Source organism: Phaenicophaeus curvirostris, chromosome 5 (genome assembly GCF_032191515.1).
Source record: "Phaenicophaeus curvirostris isolate KB17595 chromosome 5, BPBGC_Pcur_1.0, whole genome shotgun sequence".
NCBI lineage: Eukaryota > Metazoa > Chordata > Aves > Cuculiformes > Cuculidae > Phaenicophaeus > Phaenicophaeus curvirostris.
The window spans coordinates 51,817,015-51,841,071 of record NC_091396.1 but is presented as its reverse complement, the minus strand read 5'-3'; the positions used below and the strand labels follow the sequence as shown (position 1 = coordinate 51,841,071).

At 40.8% G+C, this 24,057-nt stretch overlaps 1 protein-coding gene across 1 annotated transcript in view; it reads left to right on the top strand.

Annotated features, from left to right (window-relative positions):
* The first annotated feature begins 844 nt into the window (after positions 1-844).
* Positions 845-24,057, top strand: part of TC2N (tandem C2 domains, nuclear) — a 35,693-nt gene continuing 12,480 nt past the window's right edge. Inside the window, exons 1-7 of the mRNA XM_069858733.1 lie at positions 845-1,067; positions 9,465-9,683; positions 15,589-15,713; positions 16,372-16,605; positions 19,834-19,998; positions 23,059-23,150; positions 23,748-23,823. Coding sequence (XP_069714834.1) covers positions 15,647-15,713; positions 16,372-16,605; positions 19,834-19,998; positions 23,059-23,150; positions 23,748-23,823 — 634 coding nt within the window. The 5' untranslated portion in view covers positions 845-1,067; positions 9,465-9,683; positions 15,589-15,646. The remainder of the gene's footprint in view (positions 1,068-9,464; positions 9,684-15,588; positions 15,714-16,371; positions 16,606-19,833; positions 19,999-23,058; positions 23,151-23,747; positions 23,824-24,057) is intronic.

Here is a 24,057-nt window from a genome sequence, read left to right as displayed (position 1 = left end):
AGGCCTTATGAGGAACAGCTGAGAGAGCTGGGGTTGTTTAGCCTGGAGAAGAGGAGGCTGAGGGGAAATCTCATTGCTCTCTACAACTACCTGAGAGGAGGTTGTAGAGAGGAGGGTGCTGGCCTCTTCTCCCAAGTGATAGGGGACAGGACAAGAGGGAATGGCCTCAAGCTCCGCCAGGGGAGGTTTAGGCTGGACATTAGGAAAAAAAATTTCATGGAAAGGGTCATTGGGCACTGGAACAGGCTGCCCAGGGAGGTGGTTGACTCGCCTTCCCTGGAGGTGTTTAAGGCACGGGTGGACGAGGTGCTAAGGGGCATGGTTTAGTGTTTGATAGGAATGGTTGGACTTGATGATCTGGTGGGTCTCTTCCAACCTGGTTATTCTATGATTCTATGATTCTCTCCTCCAGGCTGAACAAACCCAACTCTCTCAGCCTGTCCTTGCATGGAAGGTGCTCCAGCCCTCTGATCATCTTTGTAGCCCCCTCTGGACCCGTTCCAACAGCTCCATATCCTTCTTACGTTGAGGATTCCAGAACTGGAATTTCAGGTGGATGTGCCATTTACTAAGACCAGTTAAAAAAAAAAATAAAAAAAAAAATTTAAAAAAAATCAGAACTTTACTATTTTTTCTCGCTGAAACACCGTCCGTGCGGTGCCGCTGCCCGGCGAGAGGGGCAGGTCCCGGCAGGTGCCGGGCGAGTGCCGGGCGGGGCTGGGCGAGCGAGCGCCGAAGGTGCCGGGCGGGGAGCGGGGGAGCCGGGGCTGAACCGGGGCTGAACCGGGGCTGAGCAGCCGGGCTGAGCGGGGCTGAACCGGGGCTGAGCCGGAGCTGTGCCGGGGCTGTCGGGCTGTCTCGCTTTTGCGTAGAGATCGTTGCTGCTGCTGCTGCTGCTGCTGCTGCCGGCGATGGTGATGAACGTCACGGCCCCGTGTGTTGATAGTTGGAGCATTTAAACGTGAACACACGGCGCTACCTGTGCAACCCGCGAAGTATTGTTCTCTCGCTGTGTTCCTATAAGGCTCCCGGGAAAGGAAAAACCTAAAGATCGGTTTTACAAACCCGTAAGTATTTCACTTGATGCGTTCCGATGGATGTACTGAATGGGACGGCACGTTTTTAAGGTCAGGATTCGTTAACGATGTCAGCATATTGATCTATGTGGTTTCTTAAATTTGGCAGGCAACTCGGCTTCTCTCATGGGCTGAGGAAGGCAGCGTTAGCGAGCAGTTTGTGCAACAGGTGATGCCGCACGTCCTTAGGGCCTCGCCACCGCACTACAGGATCAGCAGGGATTTTGGAGTTAAGACCTTTCAGTTCCTGGGGTCGGTTTGTTTATTTATGGCTGTAGGGGTGGTAATTTCACAGGGTGCTCCCAAAAGTTGGCTTGCGACTATGTTTTCTACCAAGTGACAGATGTTGAGAAATGGAGGCAGGTAGAGAAAGAGTTACTACAAAGTTATATTTTTATATAAGTTAGGTCAGAGATTAAACTGTATTTAAAACAGCCTCAAATTGGTATTGCTATAAAAAAATGTCCTTGTCAAATCAAAATCTTCTATGTCAATTAACATCTAAGCATTACCATAGGCAAGAAATAACTAATTAGAGCACTGTCTCTAGAAGCACTTAAGGTAATTAGAGATTTGGTTTTGCCGAAATTCAGAAGGAATTTGTGAATATAGTTAAGACAGTGTCCCTTCTGTCCTGCAGAACCTTGCTCAAGAAACCTGGTGATATTCAAGCTCCACCAGGGGAGGTTTAGGCTGAACATTAGGAAAAAATTTTTCACAGAAAGGGTCATTGGGCACTGGAACAGGCTGCCCAGGGAGGTGGTTGAGTCACCTTCCCTGGAGGTGTTTTTAAGGCACGGGTGGATGAGGTGCTAAGGGACGTGGTTTAGTGATTGATAGGAATGGTTGGACTCAATGATCCTGTGGGTCTCTTCCAACCTGGTGATTCTATGATTCTATGAAATTAGCATCAGTAAATACATTATCTTTATTGAAGTTATAACCTGCTGTATCCTTGACTGCTGTGAAAGCAGCAGTGATGATCATAAGTGGTTTCAGACTGTGTGGTTCAAAAGCCACAGTGTACTTTTTTAATGCATACCATATAGGTGGATTCCTGCATGGTTCAGATCACTCTAGCTATTAAACAGAAGTCTGAACTAAGTATCATCTTAAATTAAGCTGGTCTTGTTACTTTCCTTTGATGTAGAAATGTGCCCTCTGTCTCACGTGATGCATTTCTCTACAATGGGAAGGTCGATATCGGGGCCATTCCTTCCAGTCAGTGCCATTGTAATCGTGCAGGATGAGAATTAGATCTCAAGGGACATACACTGGGCTACAGCTGTGAAGTGCTTGGGCTTCTAAATGATCCTATAGGCACCTGCTCCTCAGAGCTAGATCCTTGAATTCCTAACCTCAGTCCCTGATCTGTGCACACTCATTTTTTTCCCCAGTAATATTCACTGAACGCATTGAAGTCTGCTGCTCGGTGGACCTCTGGTTTTGACAGTGTTGATGAGTTAGCTGCCCCAGCTGTCCAGGGATCCAGAAGTGAGGTGTTTCTTGACAAGTTGCTCTTGGAAAGCCCAAGTGTCTTCAGATTGCTTCTAGATGATCAGAACCATTTAACATGTGGGGGAGTACACTGCCATCTTTTTTTATTCATTATTATTATTATTATTATTATTATTATTATTATTATTATTATTATTATTATTCCTAGGCCTTGTCTAGGGCTGTTACTCAGATGTGAAGAGCCAAGTTCTGAATTTACATCTTTCATTTCTCAAGACAGTGCTAGAGCCATAATCCTGTCTGTTGTTCTGGGCTGATGGTCTCTGCCTCCTTACTTCTGAAACTGTATTGCCTTGCCTTCAATACAGAAATATTCATTGGATGAGCTGTGATGCTCCAATTCAGTGGCTAGCGCATTAATCCAGGAGTGGGGAATTTTGATTTCTAGTCCTTATTCCAGCTGTATATTAAGTATTAAAAATATTTTTGCAGAATGAATGTGGTTAAGTATATCGAATTTCAAGGAAAAATTATATTATTACAGTGTTCCTTGATTCTTGCAAATACTTCTAAAAGTCAAACCTACTAAAAACACTGCACCCAAAGGATATGTTGGACTCCACAGAAGTCCTGTCAATTCCACTACCCTTCCCTGCACTTAATTTAGGTGATGGATCCCCAGGTGACTAAGTCCTCTTTCTTATGCTGTGGAACAAATGAATGTGGGCAGGGTTGTTCAGTCAGTCCTCTGCGAGTAGGCTTTTAATTCACAATGTTAGGGGAAAGGCTCAGACTCTAGTCTCTCTTTCTTTGTCCTAATCATTCAACTCAGTGATTTTACTTGTTTGTTCTGTCACTTGTATTTTATATCAGCTGGTTTGCTTTTTGCTCAGCCTCTGTTTATCGTCCTGGTAGGTGTTTCAGTTTCAGACGTACTTCCTCTAAAGGCACTCCCCAGAGTTGTGGGTTGGCTGTGAAAAGGGCAGTCCTGCTGTGGCCCCGCTGTGTTCCCCACTGCGCATTCTGACCCCACCTGGTGCAGTCGGTCATGAGGGGAGTTGGAAAAATACTTTTTTTTTTTTTAATGTTTATTTCAGTGGTTAGGTTTTCATCTAACCAGTGAGCTGGGCCAACTCATTGTGCAGCTGCATGTTTACTACATCCAACAGGAACAGTTGTTGGCAAGTTGCCTCTCTCAGAAGCAGCGAGCGCTTCAGGGAATTTCAGGAGAGAGGGATGCAGCCTCCATGTTTGGTGGGCTGAGCCTTAGCATCCTCCACTAGGAAGCCAGACTTTGGCTGCCATCTGCCTGTGAATCCTACCTGCTCTGGTTTATACCAGAAGTACCCCTTGACTTCAGTGGAAGCATTTATTGAACTTGCTTCCTTGATAAAAATGCTACTTTGTTTAGTGAGTTTTGCATGATGCATATCCTGACCTATTGCTCCCCTCTTTAGACTTTTGTTTCATTTTGTAAAAAACTGACTTTGTTTACTCTGTATTGTTATCTCCCAAGATACCTTAAATCTGGTAAATATTCTCTCTCTAATCTAAGTAGGACAACACCCAATCTCTGTAAGCAGAGAACCTAAGATTTCATCCCTTTAAAGCAAAAGGCAAAGCAGGCTCTGACATTACGTAGGACAGGCTGAGTGTGGCTTAAGCCATGTTGTCATTCTGGCTAATAATGCTGTGCAGGCTCCCTCAGCAAAATTTCTTACGCAGAGAAAAATGATGTTGATAGCCTTTTGCAGCTGGGATGAATCTTCAGACCTAAACCGATGAGACTCATATGGGAAAAGGTTCAAATTCTGGGTTTGGTTTGAAATCATCTGTATTGCATCATATTTCTTACTATGTTAATACATCAAACTATGTAGAATTAGTGAGGACACTTCTCTTAAGCTTAGTACAAGTGTTTGTTTGCCTCTCTCCACAGCTGAAGTTTACATTAATTCAGTGCCCCCCAAAAAAATTATGTCAGAATTCTGATGCTTAGACTTCCTGTTAATTGTACCGCGGTGATTTTGTTTTGAAGCTTTGCTTTTCAGTGATCTAATAAACCGTGCTTAAAGTGGACAGAACAGATAATTAGGTCCCAAATGAAGGCCCTTGGTATTTGGAGCGGGAGGTTGTGGGCATTACAATGAGCTTTGGGTCTGGCCTGAAGAGCAGGTTCTAGGGTTCTAGTTCTCTGGATGTGAGCCTGTCCACCCTGCTCATTGAAGCTAGACTAGCATGCACAGCATCAGGTTGTTCATGCAGCCCAAAGGTGACCCAGCCCTTGACCTGGACTTGGCAGAGGCTGGGGGAGGCTGGTAAATGGGGGCTAAGGAAGCTTTGAATTTGCAAAATTAAGCCACCCACCATACTGTGGAGACGAGGGTTAGAAGGCGGTGTGAAAGTATCTTGAGCTAGCAGCGCTTTTGTGGTTAGCAGTGAACTGGTACAAAAACTAGTTGTGCTTCCTGTTTAAGAGATTTATGAAATGTGATTTAGCACTGAACTCCTAGGCAACAACAAAGCATTCTCAAGACCAGTTTCCTTTCACAACAGAGGAAAATTCAAAACCTCTTATTTCTGGGTTGGGTTTGGGTTTTTTCTTCCAATTTACTTTTGCAAAATGGGATTTTTGGCCTCTAGATTGAGAACTCTCGGTCAGTCTTTCATTCGGGTTCTCTGTCTGCTGAGCAGTGACTGGAGTAGCTAAAATTTCCTCCATGAAACCTCAATCAAACCCAAAACATCACCATGCACTCTTCTGGCTTTCGCTCAGTTCAGTGATACATGTACTTCCAGATTTCATCTCACCAATGTGTGAGATCATCGGTCAGAAATCTCCAGCAGAGTGTTTATTTCAACTCAGTGGGATAACACACCCCTTCTCCATACGTTCATGGTGAATCTATTGGGTTTTTTCAAGCAAATCTGTCCTGAGAGGTGGAAAAGAGAGTGATAAGCTTATGCTACCAACTTCTCTCAGGACTTCTGTCTTCTCAGAAGGGAGTGGAGCCTCATCACTGTGCCCCATAGTTGTAGCAGAATTTGACCAATAATAATTGGCATGTTAGATACTCCCATAAAATGGAGACAGTTCTGATTTCTTCTGTTTTCTTCCAACGTCTACACAGAATTATTTACAAATAATTCTTTTCTGCAGTGCCTGTTGACCACTCATTCGCTTGGGCAGCTGCCAATTGCTCCAGCCAGTACAGCTCTTTGAGGGGCACTGCTGGGGCTGTTAAACATGGCTTCATCATTTTAGAGCAAAAAAAAAAAATTAGTTGCATCTTATAAAGGCAGGATCCTCCTGCCTCTATTTTAAAGTGTGTTTAGGCAGATCCTTGAGCTTGGTGCACATGTCCTGCAGAGCTATACTCCCAGTCTGGTTTGGATTTGAATTAATTAAGATTACTTCCCATTTCCTGTTCTCAAGTCATTAATTTAATCTGTTTTCAGATATAAGATATGCTGGAGTCACCTGTTTCCTTGCCTAACCTCAGCCATAGTCTCTCAGCCTTTTTTAATACGATTTTTATTTCCGTCTGCTCCCTACAATGTTGTAACTGGTTACAAAGTGTGACAATGAAGAGCAGAACTGCTGAACAGGGAATGCTCCTTTTGTGGAAACTCCATAATATAATGTTTTTGTTTTCATCATAAAACAGGATAGTAACTATATGTAAAATAAAAAATAATTCATGTAAAACAACTAATAAAAACCTCTTTCACCCAAAATAGAGCGGGGGTGTTGGTTTGCATGTATATAAAAATAAATACTCTATCCTAACTCTTGTAGGTCAACAGGGCTACCATAAAATTCTTTTAATAGTAACACAACTGTATTTTTCCATGAAAAACTGTTTGGGTTTTCTTCTTTTTTTTCATATATACAGGAGGAGCTATTTTTCATCAGACATCTGGATATTACATGTGTACCCATGTGGTTTCTGTGTAGCTCTGTGGTCATGGCAGAGGCTGAGAAATCCTGGATGCCATTCAGTGTTCTCAGTGTTGCATTGAGTTGGTTTCCAAGGCCCATCTTTTCAAAACTAGACATGTTTAGCCATGGTAGGCAATCCACTGCACAGGCAGATGCTTCTGCCTAAAATACCTTCTTCCTGGCTGTCCTGTTGAAAAATGCATCCAGATGTTTCCAGTTCTCTTTGGTATCAGGACTATAGAGGGACTGCTGAAAGTTCTATTTTTGTGGCTTCCTGGCATTACTGCAGAAGGAGAAAAAAAATGGATTAAAACCTGATACAGAATACATAAAGTCTTACGTTTAAAGTTAGATTATAAAATAACCATCGGTGATTGTCATGATTTTTTCCTAATCTGCTTAGAGCGAAGGACTTATCTTACATGGAATTCTTTCCATGTTCTCATCAAAAGCCAAGTTCTTTTTACAGAGACTTTAGTCTCATAAATTTTCTTTTCTGGTGTCCTGACTTCAACTCTTGCTTTGCTGTTTTCCATCTGAGTCCGAAATGATCTGCAGTCCAACTTTTATTTATTCTTTTGTGTTTACTGCCCCAATACATACCATATTGTACATCTCTGGCCAAGTCAGTGAATTTATCTACAGTTTGCAGGAACAGTGTTGTCAGTTCAGTAATTGAATGAATTGGTTACTTGCCTAATGCAGCATTAGGAAGAAACACTATCAACTTTTACAGCCTAGAGCACAGGGAATTCAGCGTATTAAAATCCCAAGTTTTAAGCTTTATCATGGGATAGATTTATAACGTTCCCTCCTTAATTCAAATATAAATCTTGCATGAGAAAAATTGGCTCAGATTTATGAAAATTGTTCTTTTGGCCCTTGTAAATGATGTTATTAATCTTCTGCATACTGGGGCAGGCTTGGATTAAGTTTGCATTTAAGGCTGCAGGTGCAAGCCTAAGCCAGAGTCAGGGTGTCCCTGGGGGCCGTGTTAGTAGGATGACTTTGGATCATGTACTCATGCCAGGGCTTGTTCCCCTTCTCCAAGGGGTGCCTGGAAAGCAAAGACAGTTGTTCCTGTAGTGCACTAGCTCAAGCACACACACCTGCTCAGATTTATTTTTCTTCAGGGAAGTAGGCAAGAGCAATTAGTTCCTCGTGACGTACTCTGTCTGGTGGTCTGTGCCTGGGCTGCGTGTGCGGATGTGCTGAAGGCCATTTGGCCTCCTCCAGTCTGGAGCCCTGGGAAGAAGCAGCTGCTGAGCTGAAGGAGACCATAGCTAGATTGCACAAATGCTCTTTCCGTAGGGTTCATCTCAGGGCCTGCACAAGGGGAGACATATATTAGATCATCTTTGTCTAGGCAGAGAAGCTGGAGGGAGAAGGGAAGGTTGCACTGGGACACAGCATGGTCTCTCACAACTGCATTTAGGAAGACGTGGCTGTTTCTGATTCAGTTAGGAGCTAGACCTCCTTGGCAGAACAGCATACAAAGCAGCTCATGGGATCACAGCGAGCTCTGCTTTACCACTATGAGAACAGTTCAGCTAAACATTGACTGCCAAGGTGGTTTCTATGCCTCAGGAGAAGCCTGCTAAAGGTGAATGAGTAATATTTTTGTACAGTTGTCACATCCTGACTGGTAGCAGTGAAGTATTGAGGACTCCTGCTGATTACAGGGATTTTAAACTTTATGTGCAGCTGTTACCTCTAGGAGAGCCCAGTAAACAATACCTAATCTGAATGCTTCAGCAGTCACCAGAGGGACTGTGGAGATGTTCTCTGCAGGCTCCCATCCTCCTCCTCTTCTCCACTCATGCAGAGTATAGTTAGGAGAATGCAGAGGCAATGGTGGACGAGTAACAGTGTGGAATCTCAGTACAGTGCTGTGGCAATGCAAGCAATCTTGCCCTTACAAGTATTAATTGATGAAATACATTGTCACCTGAGATTATGCCGTGACACTGAGTCTGAGGTGCATAGTTCAGTTGTGGTATCAACTTGAATAAAACTGGTCAGAGAAGTGGGATAATGTTTTGAGAAGAACTACAAAATAGACTCAGATGGTGTAAAACCTACAGGTTTAAACTTGTCAGCTTGGCTTGCTTTGGTCTACTTAGCTTACTGAAGAGAAATATAAGAAAAATGCAGATTCTAATCTTTCAAGATCTGAATGAAAGAATACTGCTGATAATGAACACTTAATATAGCAAAGACATTAAAAGTTACATTGGAAATAGAGTTAAAATGTTAACACTGAAAGCCATTGTCTGTTGGAATATTTTCTGAAATAAAGCCCAAGTACCGTCCTACTTAAGTTGCTTAGTGTGGGATGCACCCTGTTGCTCAGCGTAATGGGCCTTCTGGTCTTCAAAAGTAGGATTCTGATTTAGCAAACTGTAAATGAATGAGAGGAGTTTGCTCCTGCAACGCACTGTGCTGGTTTGAACCAATGGTCCATTCAGTTCCCTTTCCTGTTTCTGGGATCAGTGAGAGGAACCCATAAAGCTTCCCCCGAGGGCTGTTGTGCCATCGTTTACCAGGGCAGGAAGGTGCTTCCTGTGCCTAGGCAGTTAGCGGTTTGTTTGCGTCATGAAGCATGACACTTCCCAGCAACTTTTACCATCGATTTCTGTTACCAGGTTTAACTGTGTAACTACTTAAACACCACCGCTAGGCTCTCTGCCCCAGGAAAGTGTGCAACAGTCCATCATAAATTCCCTGTCGTCTAAACTAGGTTAATGATGCATAGTCGATTTTTTTAGTTTAAAATATGTAATTGCCGTTTTTCTTCATTTCTTTGCTGCACTGGGAGAGCTTTGCATCTCTTTATCCAGTTTCTGTCAAATTACAAGTCTCTCACAAGAATGATTTTCTGGCTGTGTCCTTCAAAAGCCTTCTCAACTTCTCCTTTTCGATTGTGTGATTTCAGTATCTCCTTTGTGATCCACTGCATTCAGGGTGAAATCTCTTTGTCTTTCCAGGCACAAAAGAATGTTTCCCTCATTTCGTTGGACGGCAGAAGAACTGGAATAATCTCTGTGTGCAGATTCTCAGAGCTTTCATATTTTCCTCAGAGTTGCAATTGCAAACAGAGAAGGAATGTATGTACACCACCCACCCACTGGTTACTGCAGATACCACTGTTGTGTGGTTCTCCTGAAACAGACATAGACACGAGCTATTTATCATGTACCTGGTAGGTATGTGTTCACGTGACATTTTTTGTTTCCTTCTTTTTGTTCTCTTCCTCCAGGCATCCTACTGCTGCCGAGGTTTATGATGAACAGGAACAAAAGCTTGTGTCCTGTCTTTTTACATGCTTGGACCCACTTGAATTGTCTTTCTGTCCTGCATGGGTGACACAAATCACACCTGCCTACAGTTCCCAAAAAAACAGGGCTTGTGTACGCCCCTGCAGGGCACTGTGGTGTAGGTGGGTGCATGTGCTGTCCTTGCTACTACAGTAGCAAAGTACCTGGAGGCAAATTACTCAAAAATATTTAAGGTGTTTACTAGTGCTCACTGTTTTTGAGATGCAGCGCTCACAGGTCACCTCTCTTCAGACAAAGAGCTGCGCTCAGACTGGTGCGCAGCTCCTCGAAACAAAACTACAAAGCAGCTGGACATGGAAGTTAAAACTTTTGCAGCATCTCACCATCAAAAGAGAATCCATCTGACCTGCAGCAGAAGCAGCCTTTGCTGTGCTGTGTTTTTGTTAATCATCTGGAGACCTGTGGTGCTCTTTGAAGGATTTCTATGACTGGGATTGACTGCATCTCCTGGATCTGCAAGGCAGAAGGACACAGAGGCAGCATAGATGTGGTTCTTGGCTGAGGTGTGAATTGGCAAGTTTGAGCTCGCTTTCTGCACAGGACAGGTCATGGGTCCACTGGGGCTACTGGAGCTGTAGACACTAATGTCTTTGGAGAATCTGTCCCAGATGCTGAATAACAACCAATCATCCCTGTTTCTGGATATTGTATTTTACACCTCCCACTTTGTGAGGACTTATTGCTACTAGAAATTTTGCCATGACGTGTTTCTGGAACGCAGATCTGGGAATGTGCTTTATACATTTATGGCTAGCAATAAATCTCATAACACTTGAAAGCTGTGGTTTAGCCAGCTTGCCCAGTTTGAGATCAGCTATTTCACCTTTGTGTCTATTGCCTAGTTTTAAATGTGTTATCTGACCAACTCCTATGGAGCATATTCCTAAATGCAGTAAAATACATTGGCAGCCTACAGACTAAGTGCAAAACACACCCTTTCATCATAAGACAGCAAAGACCTGACATTTCAGACAGCTTTCAGTTTTTCATATTTAATAATGTGATCATCCATTTTCTATCATGTTCTTTTTATTTAATGAGTTGCTGAAAATATTTACTCTCTTCTCCAAACATCTCTGTCTTGTAGTCATTCTGGAGGCATCTGGAACTGACGTCTTTGAAACTCTGTTTATCTGATTTTAGCTCATTCAAAATTTCTATCAGAGTAATCTGGAAATCATTGAGATAATTTATGTTCTCCATCTAAACCGATTAAAATAGTAGTAATTGTAATTCTCTAGGCTCTGTGTATGTGTGTGGTTGGCTTTTAAACTTTGTTGTTTCCAGGATGTTCTAATAACCTTGGCTCTCCTTCTGACTTAGTGTGGAAGGACTATTCCTGTGTTACATTTGATCATCTTATTTTGCCTTGATACTGGGAAGAGTGAAATTAAAAAGCTCACTGAAATTGATGGAAAACACCAAGAAAGAGAGAGAATCTGAGACAGAGTGACAAGATCTGTGTTCAGCTCCCTCTTTTGATGCAAGTGTTTTCATTTATCTCAGGTCTGTGAGCTGAAAATGAAGGATAATTCTGCTGCTCCTCTGTCCTATTCTCAGTCTAATATCTCCAGACTGGCGGATGTCTGTGACATGTGCGTTTTGTCTAACAAAAACTGACCCCCAAAAGTTAGAGATAGGGTCAAGGAATCCTAAGGTTTTGTTAAGATGGATGGCATTGCTGGGAAGTGGAGTGCTACTTCGGAATTTCGTAGTCCATCTAACAAACATCTTCTACAGTTCAGGTCTATTTGGTAAATTTAGTCGCAGAACAATGCACGGTATTACAATCTTTGAGCAACTGTTAAATGATATACTGAGGGTTTTTTGGGTAGCTAACACCAGCAAAAGGTTCTAGCATGTAGGAGAAGTTTAGTCTTTGATAGAAATGTCAGCTTCTGTCAAGATCACAGAATACTTGTTTAACTGTCTACAAGATTTTAGTTAATTTGTTGTTAATAAAATAGATAACAGAACCTGCTACATTTCTCTCTGTCCCACATGGTTAAGACAAAAACGTTTGCATACAGGGAAAGTTGTGTAAACTGTAGACAGCTTGGGAAATACAGATATGAGAAAATAAATTAACTGGGATCCAAGCCATCTAATTTACTGCCAGGATTGCTCTTCTGAACTAAATAAACTAAATATACTTATCTCTGTAGCTTAATTAGATGAAGTAAATACTTATAAAGTAATTGAGACCATCCTAGTTACGATTTCATGAGCAAAGAAAAGCGCTCTAAGTGGAATGAATGAGCACTGTATCAAACTGCTCTGTCCTTCAGAAAATGCTGTCATTTCTTTGTAATGTGGTTGTAGTATAAGTCTAGGAACACAAATGCAAATTTTACCACTGAAACCATTACATTTTTAACCTTAAAATGTAAAGCGTTACTCTTGGAACTTTATTTTCAAAATACTGTATTTAAGCTCAAACTGAACTGGAGACACTAAGCTATGATTCTACATATGTTGGCATTGGCTACTGATAACTACCTTGCCTACAAAAAAAATATCTGTAAGTAATGTATGCTCTTCTGTACAACAGGCAGTGATGAATTCCTTTGTAATTGTCTTTAGATAGACAAAAAATTTATAAATGCTTGCATATTGATAAATGGCTGGGGGGTGAGGGGAAGGTAACAGTAAAAGACCACCACAGGTTATTTGGTCTCACAGTGAAAAACATTATAATTTTTTAATGCTAGAAGTGCAAAAAATGTAGAATTGCATTATTACTGTTAGATCCTCAATACTCATATGTAGACCTTTTTTTTCTAAATAAGACACTCAGTGTTGTGATGGAAAGGCAGCTGCTTGCAATAGATGATTTACATTTGGTTGCTTGCTCACATTAATTGTTCCAGCTAAAGTTCTGAGGAAGGAAGTAACTACCATGAACTGAATTTTCTGTGATGCAGAAAAACTTATTTTCCCACTTCATGTAGCTGTAACACAGCACACTTACTAATATATTGGTTTCTTCTCCAGCAGCAGGGAATAAATTCAGTCTGGACATTTTGAGATAAAAGACTCTTTTGCCTGCAGAAACTGCCACTGAGGCTTAGATACCATTGTTGCAAAGCTTAAAGCAAATGAAGCAGCTGTTTCAGCCCAGTTTAAATGTGGTGAACAACAGTAAATCATATTAACTCCAGCTGTGTACTGATAACAGTTGGGAGGGAAAATCACTGTAAGAAAATCTTCAAGTAAACTTTGAATTCTAGCAAGCCTAGCTATCGTGAGTGTGCAGCTGAGGGAGGAGCATCAGTGAAAATTTGATCCTTAGAAATGTGGAGAATGTAATGAGAAATTCCTATGTCTTTCATTGTGCTTCTGTAAAGATGCAGAGCAGGTTCTGGTGTCAGTGGCATCGCCTCTGAAGATCGCATACTGTATTATGCTTATGGGCAATACTGAGATCAGGGCAAGTACTGAGTGATGGATTCTGTGCAGAGTAGCGGTGTTCCTTTTAAAGCAAGATATTGCACCCCTGCCCTGTCTGGTTAGAGACTGCGTTGTAACCTCTAGAAGAGTGACAAAGCTGGTGAAGGGGCTGGAGAACAGGCCTTATGAGGAACTGCTGAGAGAGCTGGGGTTGTTTAGCCTGGAGAAGAGGAGGCTGAGAGGAGACCTCATTGCTCTCTACAACTACCTGAAAGGAGGTTGTAGAGAGGAGGGAGCTGGCCTCTTGTCCCAAGTGACAGGGGACAGGACAAGAGGAAATGGCCTCAAGCTCCGCCAAGGGAGATTTAGGCTGACCATTAGGAAAAAGTTTTTCACAGAAAGGGTCATTGGGCACTGGAACAGGCTGCCCAGGGAGGTGGTTGATTCACCTTCCCTGGAGGTGTTTAAGGGACGGGTGGACAAGGTGCTGAGGGGCATGGTTTAGTGTTGATAGGAATGGTTGGACTCAATGATCTGGCGGGTCTCTTCCAACCTGGTGATTCTATGATTCTATGATTCTATACTTCTGAGCGGTCACTTGCTTTTTGTTCATTTTCATCTACTGATCACGAAAAGCAGTATAAAATTAGAGGAAATAATTAATGTCACTTAGTGGTAAAACCAGCAAAAAATTATTCAGAGAAATTGTATTAAACCAAATCCTCCCTTAGGTCCTTGTTGCAGTAGAATAATGACTTAGATTTAGGTCTAAAGAAATATATTTTAAGGATTTCCTTCTAATCAGTTCTCTGATAGCTCATGATTAAGAATCCTTCTGGAACAGTTACGTAGCTGTAACTGAAATCTTCACTAATACGTCTTCATTGTATTTCACACTTTTATTTTGAAGATAGCAAGTCAATTCAAGGCTTCCTCATGGAGCCGTGTGCTCTCAGTGACTTTGCAAAACCCTTAATTTTAAACATAAGTAGCAGTGCTGAGGCACTGTAGAGCACAAAAGAGCCAGTCAGTATGTGCTGCATTTGGTCACTATTTGCAAAGTGAGATGTCTGTTGATAACTTTCAGTTGTACCCCACCTGTGGAAATAAGTAATATTACAACAAGAAAGCCTGTTTTCTAAATTACAATGAAGTGTTGGTAGCTTAATATCTCTACCTGGCATCCATCAGAGTTTTGAGGCGCTTTTGAAAGAAAAGGTTTTTTGGATATTAATGGTATTTCCATTAACAGTATTCATGTGGTTCCCTAGCTGTTTTGAATAGACATACAAAGAAAACGATGGCACTGTTCAAGCTGCAGGTGGGAATGGCTTCTGTGCTGGAGCACAGAAGCTTTCAGCAATTTCTTGCAGTTGAGATAACGGAGAAAACATGTCCATTTTTGTGTAATTGTCATCTCTCTGAGCTTTCCCCCTTTCTCTCACTTGTCTTTCCCATCCCTTCAACTTATGTTCATGCTCTATTTGGTGTCGTCTTCTAACCTCTGTGGAGCTGGAATCATGTCTTGGGTATGTTCTACAAAGAACCTTGGGTACTTTAGGTACATGTAAAAGGACTAGACTTAGACAGCTAACGTTTTGGACAGGAGGCAGCGCAGCTGTCTGTCTCTCTGAAAAGAGAACAGAAGGATATGGATAAAGACATTTAAATGAGGCCAGTTAGAATTGTCATAAAGTTCTTTTAATGTTAACCAGCTGTTATAGACTTGTTCTCATTGTTTAGTAGATTACATGCCTCTTATTTTGCTGGAAGTCAGCATTCTCTGTATGCATAGTAGACAATTATATAATAAAGCAGGTCTTCAGTTTCATGTGTGTACAATTATGAGAAAGCAGTAGTTCCTCAAAGGCAGCAATTTTGGCATCACTCATAAAGAGCATTTTCAAGTCGGGAGCATGTTGAGTGAAATATGTAGATGCATATGGATGTATGTGAAAATAGTGCCTGAGTAAAAGAGAACAGGAGAAACACGAACAAGGGAAATTGAATAAAAAACATATCTTGCAAGTGACTTGACAAGACCACATCAAAACAGCTGTAAAGCTGAGCAAATTCCAAAGCCAAATGACACACATGAATACGAGGAAAATTTCATTGCTCCTGAAAGACAGGGACCCAAGTGGGCCACTGAAAATACTTGGATACTGTACTATAAAATTATTTGCTCCCTTCCCATGCTTTTATATAAAAAATTATTTGTCTCAGTGAAAGAAATCTGATGGCTCTGATATTTTTATGACTGAAGTAATGTTCTCATTGACCCTGGGACTGTGTCCAATAATCAACCTTCAGTCCTCTGCAATACTGTTTTTTTATTCCAATTATTCCCATCTAATATGGTTTATTTTGTTGCGCTTTTCAGGTTTGATAGCTACACTGGATCTTTAATTGTGGTCTTCTCTAAATTGCAACTGAAAACAATGGCAACAGAATGTATAAAAAACTGCTGTAAATGGTGTTTCTGCATGGAAAGAGGAATAAAAGATCGTAAGTTCCTGCATAATGACATCAGCTAAGGAGTTTGCCGTTCTAGCTTCATTAATGATGAGATTTCCCTGTGTCACCCCTGATAAACTTGAATTCTTTTACAACATCCAAAATTCTTTCCATACCTCCACTTGGAGATTGAACACATGCTTGTTAGTGTTATGAATTGGAATTGGAAATGAAAAATAACAGTTATCTGAAGTCTGCTCCTTGCAGCCTGGAATGCTGTCCAAAAAAGCCAACATTTTTTACCCAAGTCTGTGAAAAGGTTTTGTATCTTTCAAACTCTTAAGAGTGAACATATTTTTTTTAAAAAAAAATTGGTTTTTAACTCCCTGTGGATTTGCTGTTAGGATTTTCTTTGGTGTCTTAGTAGTTTTAAGAGCTATTCTATGAGACAAGTCTACCTCTTGTTAAAATTCACTTAAGAGGAAGGTAGCTATAAATATACAAGCTTGAGCAGCAAAGAGTTTGGATCAGTACAGGTGTCATGAGGATTAATATTTTTTTCCAGGTGCAAGTCCTGAATGCTAGTAAAACTGATTACTAGGAGCCATTAAATTATATATCAAGCACAGATCCTATTAAATGAAAGAGATCTTTTCATTGTATTGTTCAAAATTTGATGCACATATGCACTGTTTTTCTTTGTTTTTAGCAGTTTCTGTGCTGCAGGGATCTGAAGCAGTAGCTGCAAGCAAGCCAACTATTGTAGAGAAGCCTCCATTGTCTTCTGTGTCAGTGAAGCGTCAAGTTGGCTGTTCAGAGGATTATCTGCTGTCTAAATTGCCCCTGGATGGTCAGGAGGTACCTTTTGTGGTCCCTCCATTCAGATTGGCTTATGTACAGCCAAAGAACCTTCCTACTATCTCACATGCTGGAGGTATTCAAGGTAAAATATAAAAAGCATTGCTGAAATATTTGTTTAGCTTCTGCTACTCCTTGAAAGTTGTCAGATGTTCCTACTGAAAACATGTATTTGCAGAACTTTACTAGAAGTCTGGTCTTGTTTCTTTCCTCTGTGAACATCCAGAGAGGTTTTGGGAAGCATGTCATCCTTCTATGCATCTCAGTGATGTTGCATGAATAAAAGTGAAAGGGAGGATTGCACCCCAGTGCTCATACTCCAAGGTAATGGAAGACACTTAAAGTAAACAAGCTTTAGTTAAGAAATTATTACAGGCAAGGAAAGACCTAACACATCCCTAGCTTCCAGATCACCCAAGTAAAGAAGGAATATGGTCTGGCTTTCATGTTTAATGTACTGACAGGTTTTAACATGCTAACACAGCTTTCTTTTCAAATTTCACCAGTAGATAGCATGTGCTACTACATGGTAAATTTTTTTCCCCTACCATTTCTTGCTCTTTTTGCTGCTCTTTGGGAGACCAGGGGTCACAGATTTTAGTGGTATAAAGCTGTACGTGATACTGTGATTCTTTGCTTCACAACAGTCTTGTATTTCAGCCTCTGCTGTTTAGTCCCATGCTCAGACTGCCATACTGATGTGCATGGAATTTAGGCACAGTAGCATTTTAAAAGAATAGGAGCCTGGCCCAGCACCATGAGTTACAGAGCATATGCTGTCACTAGGCTCTTGGTCCTGCCAGGAGATGCCTAGAATCAGATAAGGGAAGGTTTTGGCACAGGGGCATACCTGAACGGTTAATTTCTGTAGAGTTGCTTTGACTCGAGGACATGATAAGCTGATAATATGCTTTTAGTCCCCTGTGACTGCATTTCTTTTCTGAGGGCGGAAAACTTAATAACTGAAAAAAGTCAGCCACAGGTTGCATAATAACCAATGCAGTACTACCTAACGTTTTTTGTGTGTGTATGGTTTTATTCCCACCCTTCTCTCTTCTCCCCAGGTTCTTGCTGTGGCTTCTTTCCTCCTCCTGCATGCCTATTACCAAACTTCCTCCTGACCCTTAACAGCCCCTGCTGGTAACACTGGCACCAAAACTAGGCTGATCTGGCTAGCAGAGCTTTTCAGAACAGATTGGTCATTCTGTCCCCAATTGTTTTAGTGTATTTGTGGTGTCCACCTCACCAAACATGGACAGGCAACCTAACAGTTGGAGGTAGAAATCATATGAGGACTTCTTCATCTCTAAGTGTGATCTCTTTCAGCCTCCCTTCTTCCCTGCTACTTCAGTAGCTAGTTCTTTTAAGTGTGTGCTTGGACAAGGTATGAAAATGTAGGACATTATGCTGGCAATCCCCTTCTCCCTGGGTCTGTGCTCAGGCTCTGCCTTACTTTGTCCTACCTCATGCTCAAGATACTGTACAGAGAAGTCCATCAGGGACTCTGAGGCATGAATTTTCTCCAGGGAAAAGGAAGATGTGTCTAACAAATTTCAGATAAGTGTTTTCCTTGTTCATGCTGTTCTGCACAACCTTATCAGTCAGTGACTTATAAACCATAGACTTGTCTTCCTCGGGAAATCTGCTTCATCATCATTTCTGAAGAACCTGGTGAACAGGTGGCCCTTAGGGTATAAAGCCGGTAGCTCTTCTGGCAGGATGACCTGACTTTTCATAATTGTCTCTCTTGAGCAAATATTTTAAATTCTTGAACAAACATTTGAAAAGTGACGTATGTCAAGTAAGTGATTTCCATTTCTCTTTCCAAATATAAATATTTATTTTCTAAAGTACACCTTTTTAAGCTTCATTAAAGTTATGTTTAAAAATGCAAAGTTTGCTTTTTAGGGAGATTGACTAAAAGCATTGAAGTGTATTGTCATTCCTTCTTCACAATAGCTGAAACATATTAAAAAATGTATTTAGAGTGTTTGCTTCCTAGGCTGTTGTTAAGTATCTGTAGAAGTCCAAGTTCTGCTCTCAGTTCCACTCCATTTTCTATGCATGTCTGACCATTTTCCTCTAGTGAAACAGGACATGCTCAGTATTAGCTCTTAGCATCCCTTCTGAAAGCAGTTAAGTTCTCCCAGCCTTTGTCTTCAGTACTCACTGCAGCGTCTCATGCTCTTGCTAAAGTAAGCTAGCAGGAAGGAGTGTGCTCCTGCTCTGAAACACTAGGTCTTCCATCATCTGCTGTGCAGCAATTCTTTAAGACCTCACTTCTAGCATTCATCCTAATTTATGTCTTGTTCAAGCCTATTATACTTGAATTCTTGCTTTATCATCTCTCATGTTCTATCTCATTGTTTTAGTTATTCCTCTTTATTTACTCTACTAATACCTGGAGGAAAGTATTTGACAGCAGTAATAGCTTCCCTCTTCTGGTATAACACACTTGCAGAGCTGAATGCTCTGTAAAAGAACTTTTTAACAGATAGGTTGAAATCTAGGGTGGTGAAGTGAAGAATGGAAATGTCAGAGCTTGGCAGAGTTCATGTCATCTATCCCCATTCTCCACTGCACTGCTATATATGACTTATTTTCACTCCAGACAAAGTGAAGCACTACAGCAATGTTCTTTATTGTTCTGCTGACCAAGATGAGTATGTTTTTTCTAAAATGATAAAGGAAAGACAAATAGGACAGCTGTGCTATATTGGGCTGAGTAAAGGGCTGGGATTCAAGCATTCTTGGATCTGTCTACTTGTGCCTCCACCAACATTTCAAGTCATTTTGGACCAGTGATTTTACCACTGACAGATTTCCTGTGGAAATTGGATGACAAGGAGACTGCAGTCACAAGTTGCATTATCTTACCATACAAGACCCTCCTGAAGGTCTGGGGGCCCATTAGCTGAGGGGGAATGTCGTGGGGGTAGGTAGCTAAATAAGTCAGAGGGTTTCTGTACACATGGCCTTACTTTTCATGTTCATTTGTGTCTTGCTGTCTGTCTTTGGACCCTTCTATATTTTAATTAGTTAGGCATTTATTGTGGAGCTCCAAGACAGAGTGTGCATAGCTTTTTATGGCCAGTTTAATTCCAGCATTTGCTAGCACACTCTGGAAATCTGAGATAATGCATATGTGTATTTGCTTTGCATTTGCTTTTTTCTTTTTTTTCCCTTTTCCTGAAGTAGATAATATTGAAATATTTTGTCCTTTGCCCTGAAGGCACTCTGCCTGCCTTATGAAGCCAGCCAGCATGTGTTATGTCTGAAACTCTTGCATTTGATGTTTACTTGTGCTCCACAGAATCTGCCAGAGCCTCACTGGGTGACCGGAAAGCAGAAATGCATGGCATGTACCAATGGCCCAGCTATGACGTGTACAACCCATTCTATCTGGAGCATCGAGTTTCACCAGATCTGATTAGACGCTTCCAAGCAAAATCAAATAATGGGAAATTATATGGATCAGGTGAGAAGGACCACACTCTTACTTTTCTGTCTTCCTTCTTTTCCCAAGTTTATAGGTAAGAGAAGAAAGCCAAGAAAATTCTACGGAAGATGTGTTTAATTATAGCAGTTCTCAAACTGGTCTGTATGCTTGGTTAGTGAATCAGTCTGTACAGACAGCTCTATTTGATTTCCAGCTGTGCTGCTCCTTTCTGTCTTTGGGGGGCTTGCTTGCACCACATGAAGGTAGGAAGATTGGCAAAGCAAGCTAGTGTAGCTGCCTCAGATCCAATACAGGCTGCAGCACTCAAGATTCCAGCTAGCAGTAACAGGAGTGTTTGAGGGAAATGGAAAAAAGGAAGTCAGGCAGCATGTTGAGAGGAGGAGTGCTTGAGAAGTATATATAGAGAGAAAGGAACAAGCACCAAAAAGCATTCAGGAGCAGATGATAATGAGGAGATGGAACATGGGAAGTGATGCTCTATGCCAACTTTTATGTAGTTTGCTTTTGAAGACGCAGAAATGTTCCCATTTCTCATTACATGTTTAAGAATGGGGAGGGCTGTGAGGTAGTAAAAGTGTAGATACAAAGTGTTGGCTACCTACATATTAATAAAAATTTTCTTCTGGCTGTTCATTGGTGTATGTATCCCATAACAAACGCTGTCTAGAGTGTAGTAGGTGACTAAGTGTTGCCTGCTGTAAGTGATTGCTAAGGCAAACACATTCAGAAATCCCATATACTCAGACATGTACACACCTCTGTTGAGTCAGAAGCTGGCAACAGCATACATTTTTGAAGATGTTTTATTTAGAATGGTATAGCATGCTTATTTTACATCTAGGGGAAGTGTCTCAGTATGCATACTCTTATAAAAAATAATTCTGAATCACCATAGAAACTACATGAAAAGTCAAGGACCATATATATATATTTAAGAGATCTAAACACATGTAGAATTTTAGCAGCCTTTAATGCATGTGGTTTTGCTAGGCATTGTAAACACCTGTGACAGGAGCCAAATGGGTTTAATAAAACAAACATCTTCCCTTCAGTTCATCATCTCTTTTTCCAATTTTCTTCAAGCTACGTAAACCTGCACTAGTTATGTCTTAGTAAGCTTAAACGCATGAACGTCACTTAAATGTGTCTAGAGTACAGTCCTAAAATGCCTTCTTCATCCAGAATTTTTGACAGCTGTCTCAAAAGCTGAATGATTCTCTTTATGTGCACCTACAGACTATTTAAGGAAAACTCTAAGACCATTTTGTTGCAGCAAGTGCAAAGATACTTTCCATGTGTATGGACTTAGAACTATAGAACGTGTTTATTTGGAAGGTATGAAGTGAAATTCTTGACTTTTCATGTGAAGTCACTCCTCTTTATTTAAAAAAAAAACACAAACAAACAAAAACCCAAAACCACAACACCATAACAAAAGACCTGAAAAATAAATTGATTAATATTTTTCCAAATTTCTAGTTATTATTGGTAAGCAACATATAATTATGGTTAATTTTTTTGTACTTTTTTATAATTTACAGACAGCTTTCTCAGTGTAAAAATTGTCATTTTTTCCATTGAAAATGGAAGATTTTGAAAAATATGCCATCTCTTACCCTCACCATCCACATGTTCTTTGAACATTTTAGCCAGCTTTACTAGGAACAGCAGGCCAGACTGTCTTTAAAGTATTTGGGTGACTTGTAACCTCTAGGCTGCAGTGGATGTTTCCCAGTGGTTTGCAGAGATCATGAGTACAGAATATGGAACTACTTTCCAACATAATCAGTTTCAAGCCAAGTAATGGGCTGATCTTTTCTATTTGCTAGCATTACATCAAACAAAGTTTCTAGGTCTTACATGGTATTATAATGCTATTTCTGTACCACATTCAGTGAACAGCTCAGCCCTTTTGTGTCATGCACAAGAAAGAATTTAGAACTCTTACTAAACATACAGACCCTCATTAAATTTTATCTAAATTATGTTGTTACTTTCCTTTCCCTGCCACGGGCTGTTGAAACTTTCTTCATATTTTTTTTTCTTTTTTCCTAGAGAAAGGTAAAGAATTATTCTTTATTGCCACATCTGACAATAAACATAATTAGCTATTTCTTTCGATAGCAGTTAAAGGGAGATAGTAACAAGTGATTTAATTCTAGTAAGATATGATCAGTAAATTGTAATGGAAATACTGTAACACAGCACTGCAACGAAAAGTAATCTGTTGCATCAGATAGTCCTCGAGTTTAAATCATGCTGCTTTGATTAATTTCAGTATGGGTCAGTTTTGAAGTCAGGAGGCATTAAAAACCCCTTGAACATTACTGGACTGAGCAAAGATTCCTGAAACAGTGTCATTAGTTTAGCTCTCATTTTCTGCTGTTGCTGCATAACGTGCATAAACAATGTTCTTTAGCTCTGTACCGCTCTGAGGTCAAATGAAAACTGATAGGACCTACCTAACCACCTCGAACTGCTGCAGAAACTACCCTTCTACAAAATGAGGGTCTTGTTTTTGTGCTATAGCAAAGCACGTGTCACCTTAGAGTTAAGGCTTGCTTTTTGTGAGATCCAGTAAGGGTGCAGAGTATGGTGCTTTAACACAGTGATCAGTAACGCCAGGGAGACAAGGCCAAGTTCAGCAGGCAGCATGGTTTTGCCACTGGGCAAAATTTACATAAAGTTTTTAAAAAGGAGACCAGACAAAGCCCCAGTTCTGGTTGACTGGATTTAAAGTACGGCTTTTCTGTTTTGCTAAAACATCTGCTAAAAAACATTTCCCTTGTGGAAATAACCTTGAGGCAGACTCCCCATTCTACCAGTGCTACCAGTGTGACCAAGTAAGTGTGAACTATTACTAAGATGGCATTGATGAAGATATTTTAATGGCTTGTTCTTCATTTTGTCATTTCAGGAGAGTGTTTTGGGAAAGGTGCTGATATCCTTCTTTAGATGTTATTTAGCTAGGTTTCAATACTGCCATAGGTCTACGTAAATTAAGAAAAAAGCTTTTAACTTACTTTTTTTAAAGCAATGATGCTCACATGTTTTGAATTGTTCTCTTTGTCTCTTTAGTTAGTGATTTAAGACCTAGTGCTTTGCCTGGCTCATTTGATGTCAGTCGTTCAATGTTTGATCTCAGAAGCCCACCTCATCGATTCATGAAGGTGAGTTTACTTAGGTTATACTGAAAGCTCAGCTTGCTTGTTATATCTGTTCCTTTCAAGTATTTTCAAAGTAAACAGTCTAGAGCATTGTGCACTGAAAGTACTAGAGGGAAAAGTTCAATGTCTTAACCAACTTCAAGAGGTTATTTCCTGATGCTTTCTCTGACTCCTGCTGTTCTGGCTGGGCTGTTGAGAAACCCGAGTAGGCTGTTAGGCAGGACAAGACAGACAAGAGGTTGTGGTTTGTCATCTTGTGGCTTCTTCATCAGTTAAAAAGTGGAACACTAGAAGTGTTCATTGATGTAAAAAATACTGCCTTTTTCTTTTTTTTTCCAAATAATCATCTTTTCCATACAGATGAAATTGCACATGTATCAGTGAACAACAAAATCTGTGCTGGCCATATGTGTCCTGTATTAGGTCTTTGCGTCAAAGTAGTAATTCCGTGCTGCTGGATCAAGAGATTAGTAGGGAAGGAAACAATTACTTGAAACTGCATGTTGTCTTGTTTTCATCATGTCTTGTCTGATGGTAGGATCTCTCTAGCTTTTTGCATCTGTTGCTCTGAATGAAGTGACTTTTTTTTTCTGCCCCCAGAGATATGATTCACTCTCTAGTGTACCTAGCAGTACCTCTTCCAGGAAGGATTCGCAAGGCAGTAACAGGAGTCTGGGTAATGCTTTATTTTGTTTATCTTGTGATTAAATATTTCCCTTTGCACTTGAAACATTAAGCTGTCTCTGCTGTTGCTGATTCTTTAATTGAGATTAATCTGATTAGCAAGTCAGTTTGGAGATTGTTTTGCAATTTGAAATTAAGAGTTTGGGACTTTTGCCTTCCTGTTGTCAAGAGACTGAGCAAATGAGCCTTTGAGAAGTTCTTGTGCTTTTGAAAACTTCATCCCTTG